General features: G+C 48.5%; 2 protein-coding genes across 2 annotated transcripts; one reads left to right on the top strand and one right to left on the bottom strand.

The window, feature by feature from the left end:
* Window positions 1-1,633: 1,633 nt before the first annotated feature.
* On the bottom strand, window positions 1,634-5,336 carry CFAP184 (cilia and flagella associated protein 184). The gene is made up of 3 exons (XM_076337519.1): window positions 5,242-5,336; window positions 4,111-5,194; window positions 1,634-3,814 (listed from the first exon to the last, which is right to left on the bottom strand). The coding sequence occupies exons 1-3, from the start codon at window positions 5,334-5,336 to the stop codon at window positions 3,260-3,262; spliced, it is 1,734 nt and encodes a 577-aa protein (XP_076193634.1). The 3' UTR covers window positions 1,634-3,259.
* A 90-nt stretch (window positions 5,337-5,426) lies between these two features.
* TADA2B (transcriptional adaptor 2B) lies at window positions 5,427-11,727 on the top strand. Its single transcript, XM_076335893.1, has 2 exons — window positions 5,427-5,711; window positions 6,927-11,727. The coding sequence occupies exons 1-2, from the start codon at window positions 5,442-5,444 to the stop codon at window positions 7,917-7,919; spliced, it is 1,263 nt and encodes a 420-aa protein (XP_076192008.1). The 5' UTR covers window positions 5,427-5,441; the 3' UTR covers window positions 7,920-11,727.
* Window positions 11,728-12,081: the final 354 nt, after the last annotated feature.

Genomic DNA, 12,081 nt, shown 5'->3' with positions numbered 1-12,081 from the left:
CCATGGTTGAATCCATTTCATATGCCTTTCTCTGGACTAGGTCTGAGATCTGATAAATTTATTACGAAAAATAGATGTAAATACATCTTTGTGAGATGCGCAGAACTCAGAAATGCTTGAATACTGTATCCTTTCTTTGTTTTAAAAGAAGAAATCTTGATTTATTGCAAGTTTCATAATCACAGGGCATTTTTGTGCTCAACTTGAGGCGGTATTCTTTTAATTCTTACATGGGCATAACTTCAGAGTTGTGTGGAGAAGTGGAGAAGCTTCCTGTTGCTTGCTTAACTGAAAAAAGGTTAAAGCACCAAATAAGATAGATAAAAGCAGGGGAGAGAAGACAGTACCTGTGCAACAAGACTATGTCGGGAATGCAGTCAAAGACTTGGCTGCCGCGGTTCTAGTTTCTCCAGTAAATATGTCTCTCACTTCCTTGTACTGAAGTATCTTACTGTCTGATTTGCTGGGTTAGAACGTAAAATCAGAACTGCTTTATGTAAGCCTATACCAATTTGATACCAATAGAGCTTTATATCGCATATATTACAGGAGTTGCACAAAATTGTTCAAAACTAGGTTTACTTTTCCTTACCTGTTTTCCCAGTACTAATTCCAGTCTGTTTGAAGAGAAGTGAAATACTTTCCTGCATGCCAGCACATGAGATGAGGAAATAAAGAGACTTTTGTCTTTACTGCTTCCTGACGGAATGTCTTCCTATATTTATACCAGGACAGTGGAGGAATCTTTGATCTTCATCCTCGGGGCGCTTTGGAAGGCTGGGGTAGCAGTGGGTTGTCTTGACAACTCTGCGCTAAGAAAAAAAAGTCCTGGAGACAGTGTGTGAAGTTTAAGCAAATGTCTTAGTTGTATTTGTTTCAGTAGAAATATTCAGTACAGGGAATATACTATCCACCTCATTTGCACCCTAAATTCTTGCCTTCTCCAGATGTCAAACATGCAGCAATGAAAAGCATCTAAGATTTACTTTCCCTGCTTCTCCTCCCTTTATCTGTCTACATTTGTCGCTTAATAGCGTTTAAGAAGTTAGAGAAAGGTTTGTATGTCTTAAGCCAAAAGCAGCAAGAAGTGTAAGAATTTTCCTGGGAGGAATTTCTAAGAAGTCAAAACAGGGAAGAGTAGCTTCTCTTAGGGGGGTGACCTGTTGATCATCCTTAATTGTTCATGAAAACAGTTTCGTGGAACACGGGGAGGCTACCCGACGTGTGCGATAGCTACTCTTTCAGCAGAAGAGCTCACTTTGGGTAACAAGGCTTAAGATGAAAGGTACTGATTTTGGTGTCTCTTTTTCAAAGTGGCTGTCAGTTTTGTTTCCTTTTACTGTCCAGCGACAACAGACAGAGGTAGATTTACTGGTATTTTGTGAAAAGTTTTTGAATATCAGTTGGGTAATGTCTCTTCATGAATAGAGTGTGAGCTACTGAAGATACAGAATACTTCAGTCATTTGCAGAACAAGAGCCTGCACTGTTGCACTGTGTTTATGCAACAGTTCTGCAGAACTGTAGGGACCCTAGAAGACTATACCTAAATTGCTGCTGCATGATTGCAGTAAGAGTAGGAATTATCGATCTCTTCTCTCATTTCACTATGACAAATGAACAAGATTTAAACCTTCGATAGTGTAATAACCGCTTTAATTATGTTTTGTCTTTTAAATATCCAGGCAATTTGGAAAAGCTAGTTCAGAGATGATTTAAAAGAGAAAGGTGTAAGCCATTCCTAGAAATGACTATGTAAGTTTATCTACTTTTTATCCTCATATAAGTGCATTCAGTGAGTTGTGTACTTTGTTTAAATGCATACGCAACTTATTTTGGAACTAGAACCAGCAGCTCAAATACAGCTCAGCAATACTGGTCCCACAGGGTGCAATTCCAACCTGTGGTGGAAAACCAGAAGACTCCATTCCTGCTCTTTCCTGCTGGGCTGTGCCATCTTTCCTGCAAAATTCACAGCCTTTGAACACTTAAGTCTGGGCCTTTAATACCCACCTCTGACTACCAAAAATGGGACTAAAGATTGCTGGTCTGTCTAAGCAAAGTAGTGGTATCACACATAGAAATTAACTGGGTAGGACTGATTCCATAATTGGGCACATAAGGCTCCTATAAGGAGCCTGCCAAAGTTGCAGTTCCTTCAGTAATGAGAACGTAGTATGTCAGAGCTCCAACATTTTACTGGCCTAAGATGTTTCTATATTCTTGACAACCATCCCATGCCTTAAAGAAAAAAATGCTACAAAAGCAGCTGCAGGATACAGATCAGTCTCATAGCCACTGTTTGCCATGGGGGAATTGGAGTTTAAAGAACATACCATTTTGAAAGGGGAAGCTGCTTCCTGTAACTAAAGCTCTGTGAGCTGTACAGTCACAAATGTGTAAATGTTTGTCGCTCTCTCCTCTTTCCTTTGGACTTTTTTTTCCTGGAATTCTGATGCACTACAGTTGAGCAGTGCAGAGGGGACTGAAATGGTGATGGGCTTATGCTACTCTCTACCTCTTCACGCACCATGAATAAGGACAAGGCTGAGAGCCCCCTAAAACTGTAAAAGCTGAAAGACCAAAAAAATTAAAAACTCTAGTTTTGAGTGATAAGATTTATCTATATATTTACACTATGAAAATAGTTCTTGAAGTAATAAACCTTTCTTCTTGTGCACAACCCAGGCAAACTTGGCAGCAAAGTATGTATACAGAACAGGCGAGTGATTCAGTGCTTCTGTAGGGTATTGGCTGTAGGCAAGTCACGTCGGCTATTGACAAGAAGCTTCTCTCCAGTTCTCAGCCACATCTATGAAAATTACCCCTTACGCTGTGCCCAGAGGGCAGGTATAGCTATTGTACAGATGAAGTCGATACTGAATTATAAAATCCATACAGAGGGTGGCAGGAACAGGATTTGAGTTAGGGTATGGCAAGTGCTCTGCTTAAATGGTATTGCCACGGCCTTAAAGGACTGAATGCTCAGGTGGTTTTCTAGAAGCATAGGCTTTTGACTGTGGTTTGTTTTGTGGCTTTTTTGGTTTGTTTAAGATAGGCACATGTAGATGGTTTCATTCAAAATGAGTAACTACTGTAATCTCTTCATTGAATGCATAATGCTGACATGTCACTTAGAAAAGGCTTTTTCAGGAGTACGTGTGTAACGTATTCCCCAGGACATACCAAAAAAAGGGCATGTTAACCATTAGAATTACGGAAAACTCCTTTGTTTATTTCTTTTCCATGCCGTCTTTTCTTTAGTCAACCTCAGCAGAGAGAGAGGAATTGGCTTCCTTGATTTTTTTCTGAATTCCCCTACAAGTAAGGATCAGACCAGCATGGTGACATTTCAGAGTTTCCAATCGCTGAGTCAGCAGCTCTACAGTATCCACCTTTTCCTCAAAGTCCCGAAGCAGCGTCTCGTTTCCAAGCAACCCACGTTTCTGCTGCAATTTCAAGTTGTTTCTCCGCAGTCTGTCTCTGGCCTGTTTGGTTTTGGTCAGAATGTCTCTCTTCTGTGACAAGACAGTCTCAATGTCCAGCAGTTCAGCCCTTCTGCCTTCATTTTCAGCTTCCACAAACTGTAGTTTTTCCCTGAACTGGCTGAGAATATGTACTGTGTTCGATACCTTCTTTTGGAGCTTCAGGATTTCGTCACTGAGGTCGTCGATCTTTTCACTGTGTTTCTGATTCTCTTTCTTCATGTGCTCAAAGTCCATAAAGTGTTGACCCTCTACCTGTTCTCCCTGAGCTTTCAAGATGGTTTCAAGGTTTTGGATTTCATGCTTCAGCTTGATGTTTTCCACACGGGCCTAGAGGAGCAGAAATAAAAGAAAAATTACTCTTTATTTCTTTAATCCTTGCCTTGCCAGGGAAGAGGTGCTTCTGTTTGAAAGAAGTCGTGATAATAATAAAGTTTCAAGGGGAGAAAAGCAACGTAGGTCTTCTATTAATACCGAGGGGTAGATGTTAGAGGAAGAAAGTACCCTATCTGTGGGATGAGGAAAACGCTGGCCTTTTCAGAAATCTTTCTGGTGAGGGAAGATAGATCGAGATGAGGCAGACAAGACGGCAGCCGGGGCTCGAACCGGGGCCCCAGCCTCCTCACCTCCCGCACTCGCTCTTCTTTGTCCCGTTCCCCGGCCTGGATGCGGTCCACCGCTTTCGCCGCCGCCTCCCTGCCGCCCAGCCGCCGGCCTAGGCTGACGACGGCCACCGCCTTCTTGCGGGCCTGGAAGGCGGCCCACTCGGCCCCGGCCCGGGCCCGGCGCTCCTCGCCGCCCCGCCGCCGGGCCGCCACCCGCTCCCGGCAGGCAGCGGCCGCCCGCTCCCGCTGCTCCCGCAGCTCCCGCAGCCGCAGGAGGCGCTGGGCGTACAGCTGCGGCCCGCCCGCGGCCGGCTCCGCCCGCGGCCGCCTCTCGCCCCGCCGCAGCCGCAGCAGCTCGCCCAGCCGCAGCTGCAGGCGGGCGCTGGCCTGCCGCAGCCGCTCCCGCTCGCCCGCCAGCCCGCAGTGCTGCTCCAGCAGCGCCGCCCGCTCCCGCCGCTCCTCCTCGCCCTCCTCCGCGACGCCCCGCTCCTCGGCCGCCTCGCCGCTCCTCCGCTCGGCTTCGCCGGGGACGGCCGGCGCCGGGGGGCCGGGGGCCACTTCAGCCCGCGCGGCGGGAGTCGCCTCGCCCGCGCCACCGTCCCTGCCGCTCGCCTCCTCCCCGCCGACACCGCCGGCTGCTGGCGCGGCCAGCGAGGGCCCCGGGTCCGAGGGCCCCGGCGGTCCCGCCGCGACCTCCGGCTCTGACGGCTCCTCGGGGCCCGGCGGCTCCGTCTCCTCCAGCCCCAGCTTCTCTGGCTCGCGGGGCCCCGGCTCCTCCGGCCCCGGCGGCACCTCCGGCCTCGGTTCCGCGGGCTCCCGGGGCCCGTCTAGCACCTCGGGCCCCGGCGACTCCCCCTGGGCACCCGGGCTCAGCTCCCCCCGCCCCGCCGGCCCCTCGGGGCGCTCCAGCTCCGGCCCTCGCGCCGCCGCCTCCGCGGCTGGGCCGCTCCCCGCTGCCCCCGTTGCCCGGGCAACGGGACTCGGCTCCGCCGGCCGGCGGGCGGCCCGGCCCCGCCCCGCCCCGCCCCGCCCTCCCCGTGGCGCCGGCTCGGCCGCGCCCCCTCGCCCCGGACTACCACTCAGCGACGGGGTCGCTCGCGGTCGCCTCTCCGATTCGTCGGGGGAAAGGAAGACGGATCCCGGCCGGCCAACCCTAGCCGTCCGTTCGTTTTAATACCCCCCGCGCCCAGGCGCATTGGCCCCGTCGGCCGGGGGTCCGAGAGGAGGGCCAAGCCCTCCGCGTCCATTGGCCGTCCGTGGCGGCGCTCCGCCCATCGGGCGCGCTGCCATTGGCGCTGCCGGTGCGGGGGCGTGTCGGCGCGTGCGCGCGGCCTGTCGGCGGGCGGGGTAAGATGGCGGAACTGGGGAAGAAGTACTGCGTGTACTGCCTGGCCGAGGTGAGCTCCCTGCGCTTCCGCTGCACCGAGTGCGCCGACATCGAGCTCTGCCCCGACTGCTTCTCGGCGGGCGCCGAGATCGGCCCGCACCGCCGATGGCACGGCTACCAGCTCGTCGACGGCGGCCGCTTCACCCTCTGGGGCGCCGAGGCCGAGGGCGGCTGGAGCAGCCGGGAGGAGCAGCTGCTGCTGGACGCCATCGAGCAGTTCGGCTTCGGCAACTGGGTAAGGGCCGCGGGCCGCGGGGCGGGCTGCCGGCGGCGGGGTCCGCGTCCCGCCTGGCGGCGAAGGAGCAGCCCCCGGCGGGGCAGCGCCGCCCCTCAGGCCGCGGGCGGGCCTGCCCTCCTGCGGCGGCCGCTCCCCCGTGCCGAGGGTACCTCGTCCCCGCTCGAGGTGGCGGCCGCGGGCGCGTGGGGCGGCAGGCCGCCGCGGCCCGGGCCTGAGGGGAGCCGCAGGCCTGGCAACAGCGGGGGACGTGCGCGGTCCTGACGGGAGGCCCCGGTGTCAAGCCCCGCTCTGCGGACAGCCCAGCGCGCCGCGGAGCCGGCGGCCTCTCTGGCTGGCAGGTGCGGGCGGCTCCGTGCCGGGATGGCCTCTCGGCCCTGCGTGGGCTACCTGTGGGGGACCTGCTGGTCAAAGGCGCGCTTCAGGCTTATCGGACCTGTCGCTACCTTAAGTTGCAGCATACACCTTCCCCCCCGCCTGTTTGTGTCACGGATCTTAGACCCTCTCCCTCTTAGTGTTGGGTCTTTGCCTTCCGTGCTTGCCTTCGGCGTCAGTATACGGTCGGGCTGGTTTTTAAAAAAACAGCAGTAAAAAGCATCATCATTTGATTCCTTAATTGTTACTTGATTATGCTTTGCTTCATTAGAGGTAAAGGCTTTTTCAAAATCTTAAAGTTTATGATCATCGGAGCTTGTTTTAGTTCTTAAATAACTAGAAAAGAGTAAATACTATCTGTCTTACTGTAAATACCGTCTGTCTTTATTTCTGTATTGCTCTAAAAGTACTTCAGCAATGCAACATAAATGAGCAAAATCCAAACGACGTCGTGATCCCAGTGCTGGCTTGGGACTTGGAAAGCTTCCTGGTGATGGTAAGCTGACTTTCTGAGAGAGCGATGGATGCTCAGGAATCACCATGTGGATCCAGTGTCTCGACGGTGTTCCTGTACCTAGAGGATCTGATGCAGCTTGCCTTAGTGACGTTTCTGGTGCTGTTTTCGTGGCCTGCGTGCCCCTGTGCACTTGTAAATACTTATTTGGACGTAAAAATGCAGATCTGATGGAAACGTGGCTAATTTCAGTATTGCTAGAAAAGCTTAGGTATTGTGAGTTGGCTTTTGAGGAGCAGGGAAGAAGTCGTGCTCTTACCTGAGTGCACGTTATGCTGGAGATGTAATGGGAATCACTTTATCACTCCTCCTTATTTCCCGTTTAGGAGGACATGGCTGCTCACGTGGGAGCATCCCGAACGCCTCAGGAGGTGATGGAACACTATGTGAGCATGTATATCCACGGCAACCTGGGAAAAGCCTGCATCCCCGACACTATTCCGAACAGAGTAACGGATCACACGTGTCCCAGCGGCGGCCCGCTTTCTCCTAGCTTGACCACGCCGCTCCCACCGTTGGATATATCGGTGGCTGAGCAGCAGCAGCTGGGATACATGCCGCTTCGGGATGACTACGAGATCGAATACGATCAAGACGCGGAGACTTTGATCAGTGGCCTTTCGGTGAACTATGACGACGATGATGTGGAAATAGAGTTAAAAAGAGCTCACGTAGACATGTACGTAAGGAAACTCAAGGAGAGGCAACGGCGGAAGAACATTGCACGAGACTATAACTTGGTACCGGCCTTTCTGGGGAAGGATAAAAAGGACAAGGAGAAAGCTCCCAAACGAAAGATCACAAAAGAGGAGAAGGAGTTGAGGCTGAAACTGAGGCCTCTGTACCAGTTCATGTCGTGTAAGGAGTTTGAAGACTTCTTTGAGAACATGCACAAGGAGAGGATACTTCGAGCAAAGATTCGGGAGCTGCAGCGGTACCGTCGAAATGGAATCACCAAAATGGAAGAGTCGGCGGAATACGAGGCGGCCAGGCATAAACGGGAAAAGAGGAAGGAGAACAAAAACATAGCTAGTTCCAAGAGAGGGAAGGAAGATGGTAAAGAAGGTGAATTTGCTGCCATTGAAAACCTGCCTGGCTTTGAACTCTTATCGGACAGGGAAAAGGTGCTCTGCAGCTCTCTAAATTTGAGTCCTGCGCGTTATGTGACTGTAAAAACTATAATCATTAAAGACCATCTCCAAAAAAGACAGGGAATTCCTTCAAAGAGTCGCCTTCCCAGTTACTTAGATAAGGTACTGAAGAAAAGGATTTTAAACTTTCTAACAGAAAGTGGTTGGATATCCAGGGATGCTTCATGAAACTCAGCTGATCTGAAAAAACACAGCAGAGGCCCGTTATAGCCTCAAGGACTCCGTTATTTTTTTCCTTCCCTCCTCAAAGATACAGAAATTATGTCACTTAAAAACAAACAAAAAAAAGCGAATACATAACCTCCCCGGTATTCATGGTCCATGGTTCAAATAGACTTTTGCTTTGGATCATGGAAAATACTTAATTGTGAAACTTCTACATTGGATTTCACTGCTTTTGGTCTATTATTAGAACAGATTTCTTTCATGTGAACTTACTCAAGTCCAGTAGTCCCGGAGTAGTTACTTTACTGCTTACTATTGGACAAATGAATATCAGTGTAATTCTTGCTTTTCTTTGAAGGTGGGAGACAGTTTCATTTGCTGGAAACTTTCTCTTCTCCCTTTGCTTTGTTTTTTGGCATAATGCTGGCGGCAAAGTGAAGCTTACAAAAGTCCTGAGCTCTGGAGCACGGTGAGCGGGGGTTTTTGTGACCATCGCTAAGCTTTCAGAACATTCTCCTTAGTAACTACAGCCAAGGCGCTGGGACAGTGAGCGGGGGTGTGTTTCTGTCGAGAATACAGCAGGGATGAGCCATGGCAGAGAGTGGAAGGAAAGGGATGTGGTAGGTGAGGGGCCTTCGGGTACTTGTGCTGTGGAAGGGGTTCTTGAAGAGCTACCCTCACACCCAGCTGATCCGGACATAGCTTTGACTTGAGTTTTTGCTGAAGCAGACCCCACTGAAGCTTCAGTGTTAACTAATTAGTAGCAAAGTTGCAGGAGTACCTGGCAGCTGTGGTGCTCTGTTCCGGAGGAGGGGTCAGCGCTACTGTGAAGTGGCTGATTTGGGCCAGAAATGTGGTTTGGGAGAATAGGCAGCAAGTTGTCTTGCAGTGGTTGGGAGCCTCAGGCAGCAAAATCACCGTTTCTTCTTGTTGGGGGGAGGCTACTCCTCCTTCTTTGGTATCTGTAACTTCTGAGCTTGTAGGGGCTGAGGAGGTGTAGCTGCCGCCTCCTGAGTTTGATTGGGAGGGACAGGGAAAGGGAGCGAAATTCTCAAATGGAGAGTGATCACTGAGATTGGTTTTTAAAAACAAAAAAGAGAAGTGATACAGATTAGGTCAAAATGCACAGCTAATGTGCTCCTAAAGTACGGAGCTGTAAATCAAGCCATTACAGGGTTCTAATTGCACATAGCCTGAAACGTACCGGACTAAGCACATTGAAGTTGACGTTACTGACATGGTAGGAGAACTGTGAATGCAGCCCACCGCAGTGAGAACAGCGCACCTTGAGAGGTAACTCATCACAACTCTGATGACTACAGTCTGAACTGGGTGCTTGCGAGAGGCGCCAGCTGGCAACGTAACACAGCGTGTAACAGAAACACCAGATCCACAGTGCTGTTTTAGAAAGATCTACCAATTAAGGGAAAAATGTTGAAAGAGGACTAGAAAAGGATTTTTATGCTCATTTCCTCCTTAAATACCCGTGCTGGTATTTAACCAAATGAATAAAAAATGGTGGTTGCCACATAGAAGACAGCACAGTGTTACTTGTGCCTAAGCCTCTCTGCTGGTCGTGTCCAGAGCAGGAAGCTGTGACCGGAGGCCAGTTGGGCAGGTCTCCTGGAGTGCAGGTGTGCCACAACGTGGAACTGGACTGCCTTCAGAACAAGGGCAAGCACTGGAAATGTCATTTTGGTTTGATGCTTTGGGCTGTAGTCAGTGAGGATACCACAAAATCTTAAAACAGTATTAATTTCTGCAACTTGGCAGAGGTATACTGATCAGAACTGGGTTTTAGTTAATATATCCAGCATTACCAAAATAGTGTTACCAGTGAGTTTAGAATAAAAGGGGTACAATTATAAAGCCAGCATTTCTAAAGAATGAAAAACCAAAACTCTAGTGCCTTTTTCTTTTGAGCTCGTGATGTTATGTCCCTTCAAAAAAGGTAAGGGCTATGTCCTCCCAGATGTAATACTTTGTTTGGCTTACCTGTAAGTAAGTGGCTTGTTGTGGAATACTTGAGACAAAACTGTCTCTCCTTGGCAGCAGTGGAACTAACGGCAATGTGCTGAGTAGCTTTAAGAACCACTTCCACCCTTTATGCATGTACAAACAGCACACAAGTCCATAAGGTAAAAACTCTTGGTTATTTTCTGTCTTACTCCCGTGGAAAGGAAGCTCAGCCTTTCTTTCTAGTATTCTAGCTATGCCATTTGGTTCTTGCTGTCACTTGTTACCTAACTGCCATAACATACCATCACTGATGGTGTTCTGGAACCTCAACTCTGCATGTAGCTGGGAGTTTACAAGAATTGGGGTTAGTTTGGTTTTTTTTTTTCCCCTCAAATCTGTGATTTTTATATTTCTACACTGTTTTGGCACATCTAAGTCTAACTGAAGCAATAGTCTAAAGCCCATCTGACCAGTAACTTAAAAAAAAAAAAAATCTAGGCACCAATGAGTCATTTAAATGTTGGAAGTGAATTCTGCATTTACACTTGTAGTTTCTTAATTCCTCAGCCCCTCCAAAATGTTTCTTTGGTGCTAGACGTAACTTATTGAACATCAAAATGAATGTAAAATAAAGTATTTTTAATGTATGAAATATGGATATCAATATTTATTTTATACTTACAGGCAAATTCAAGGTGGTAAATGTTTGCTTTAGCAAATACTAGTCCCTTGGAAAGGGCTTCCCTAGAAGCAATGTCTCATTGTCAGCTCTGCTTTTAATTTTAAAGGTGACTTGCACTAGAGGATGCTGCTGTTCCATATTTTCACATGGAACTGATTTAGTCTAAGCATTCCTTTGTTATGAGCTGCTGTTTTTGTTTGTTTGTTTGTTTTTAAGTTGAGATGCAGGTATGTTAATCCAGCGACTTACTAGAGCTGCGCTGCTTCTCTTCTGTGATGAAGGGGCTGAGAAAAAACATGGCAAAGAGCTCTTTGACTTGTATCTTGTGTTGATCTGGAAGTGCTTCCTGTACTGTACAAATAACTTAGCCTTCACGTTGCTAATGAAAAGGTGTTTTATATGCTTAATGCTCTTGACTTTTCTAATTAAAGATATTACTAATGATAGTATCTGTCCTAACAGCATTGATGTAAGCCTATGAAAAAGTGACACTCCATAAGCTGTTCAAAATACTGATCTGCTACTGGTAGAGGCAGCAATAAGTCTGTTTTAATGCTGTATGTTTACTTCAATCAGTCCAGTCCCAGTGATGTTTTACGGTAATATTTGCTCACTAGGTAACAAGGGAGCATTAATCTCCATTCTGTGTGTACTACCCAGTGCAGAAGGGCTTGTTACAGAGTATTCTGGATACAGACCCTCCGGCTCTGTGTTCCGTTGCAGTCCCAGCAAGCATTAAGAACAGCGTTAGTAGGTTTGCACGCGTCTTTGACCATAAACTGCCTTGTATATCACACGGGCTAAGCACTCTGCCATTATTCTCTTGTGTGGCGGCTGCATCAAATTTCTTCGCAACTGTAACGGACTTCATTAGCCTTTTGGTTTACTATCTCTTCTTGCGAAATATTTTTGCATGTGCCCCAGTTGCTCTTAAGTAAGTGATGACACATTAAATACTGTGAAGGAAGGTACCTGGTGAGCATGTTCACCTCATCAGCTTCTTCCTTAAAGGGAATGTTGCACTCATTTGAATAGTGTACTGGTGTAGCTGTGCCAGACACACAAATGCCTGTGCTGAAATCATGTAAAACCTAACTGATGTTGTGCACACTCAGCATTTTACTAGGTTTTTGCATTGTATATTGGTAAATAAACTTGTATTAAAGTTTCTTTCCATTATTGATTTCATGGTAACGTAGTTTGCGTAATAAGGAAAATGGCTTAAGTCTTTGCAAGAACAAATGGAGATGCATTTCAGCTAAATGATGATGAGTGAAGTGGCATTTATGAAATGGCTAAACCAGAGGTGCTGGTGGTAGCTTTGTTGGCTGCTCTTATGCTTAAGTTTCAGAACCACCTCCCTCTGTTCTTCGATTCCTTCAGTGCTTTTCTGTTGTATGGCAGAGTGCACAGGTGGTTTGAGCTCTCAGTAAAGACTGAAGCTCTCCACACCAAAAGCCTCTCTGAAAGGGCAGGCCAAGGAAGAGGAACCACTTAAATGAGATACTTGGTTATCATCAGCTT

Source organism: Aptenodytes patagonicus, chromosome 4 (genome assembly GCF_965638725.1).
Source record: "Aptenodytes patagonicus chromosome 4, bAptPat1.pri.cur, whole genome shotgun sequence".
Classification (NCBI taxonomy): domain Eukaryota; kingdom Metazoa; phylum Chordata; class Aves; order Sphenisciformes; family Spheniscidae; genus Aptenodytes; species Aptenodytes patagonicus.
The sequence above is the reverse complement of the archived record's forward strand: the minus strand, read 5'-3'. Positions and strand labels throughout refer to the sequence as shown.

Bases quoted from the DNA above. Each gene is read 5' to 3' on its own strand.
- TADA2B (XM_076335893.1), top strand. From the start codon at position 5,442: ATGGCGGAACTGGGGAAGAAGTACTGCGTGTACTGCCTGGCCGAGGTG. The intron at 5,712-6,926 runs GTAAGGGCCGCG...TTTCCCGTTTAG, and splicing joins AGTTCGGCTTCGGCAACTGG to GAGGACATGGCTGCTCACGT.
- CFAP184 (XM_076337519.1), bottom strand. From the start codon at position 5,336: ATGGACGCGGAGGGCTTGGCCCTCCTCTCGGACCCCCGGCCGACGGGG. The intron at 5,195-5,241 runs GTTGGCCGGCCG...CGAATCGGAGAG, and splicing joins AAAACGAACGGACGGCTAGG to GCGACCGCGAGCGACCCCGT. The intron at 3,815-4,110 runs GTGAGGAGGCTG...CTGCTCCTCTAG, and splicing joins AAGAAGAGCGAGTGCGGGAG to GCCCGTGTGGAAAACATCAA.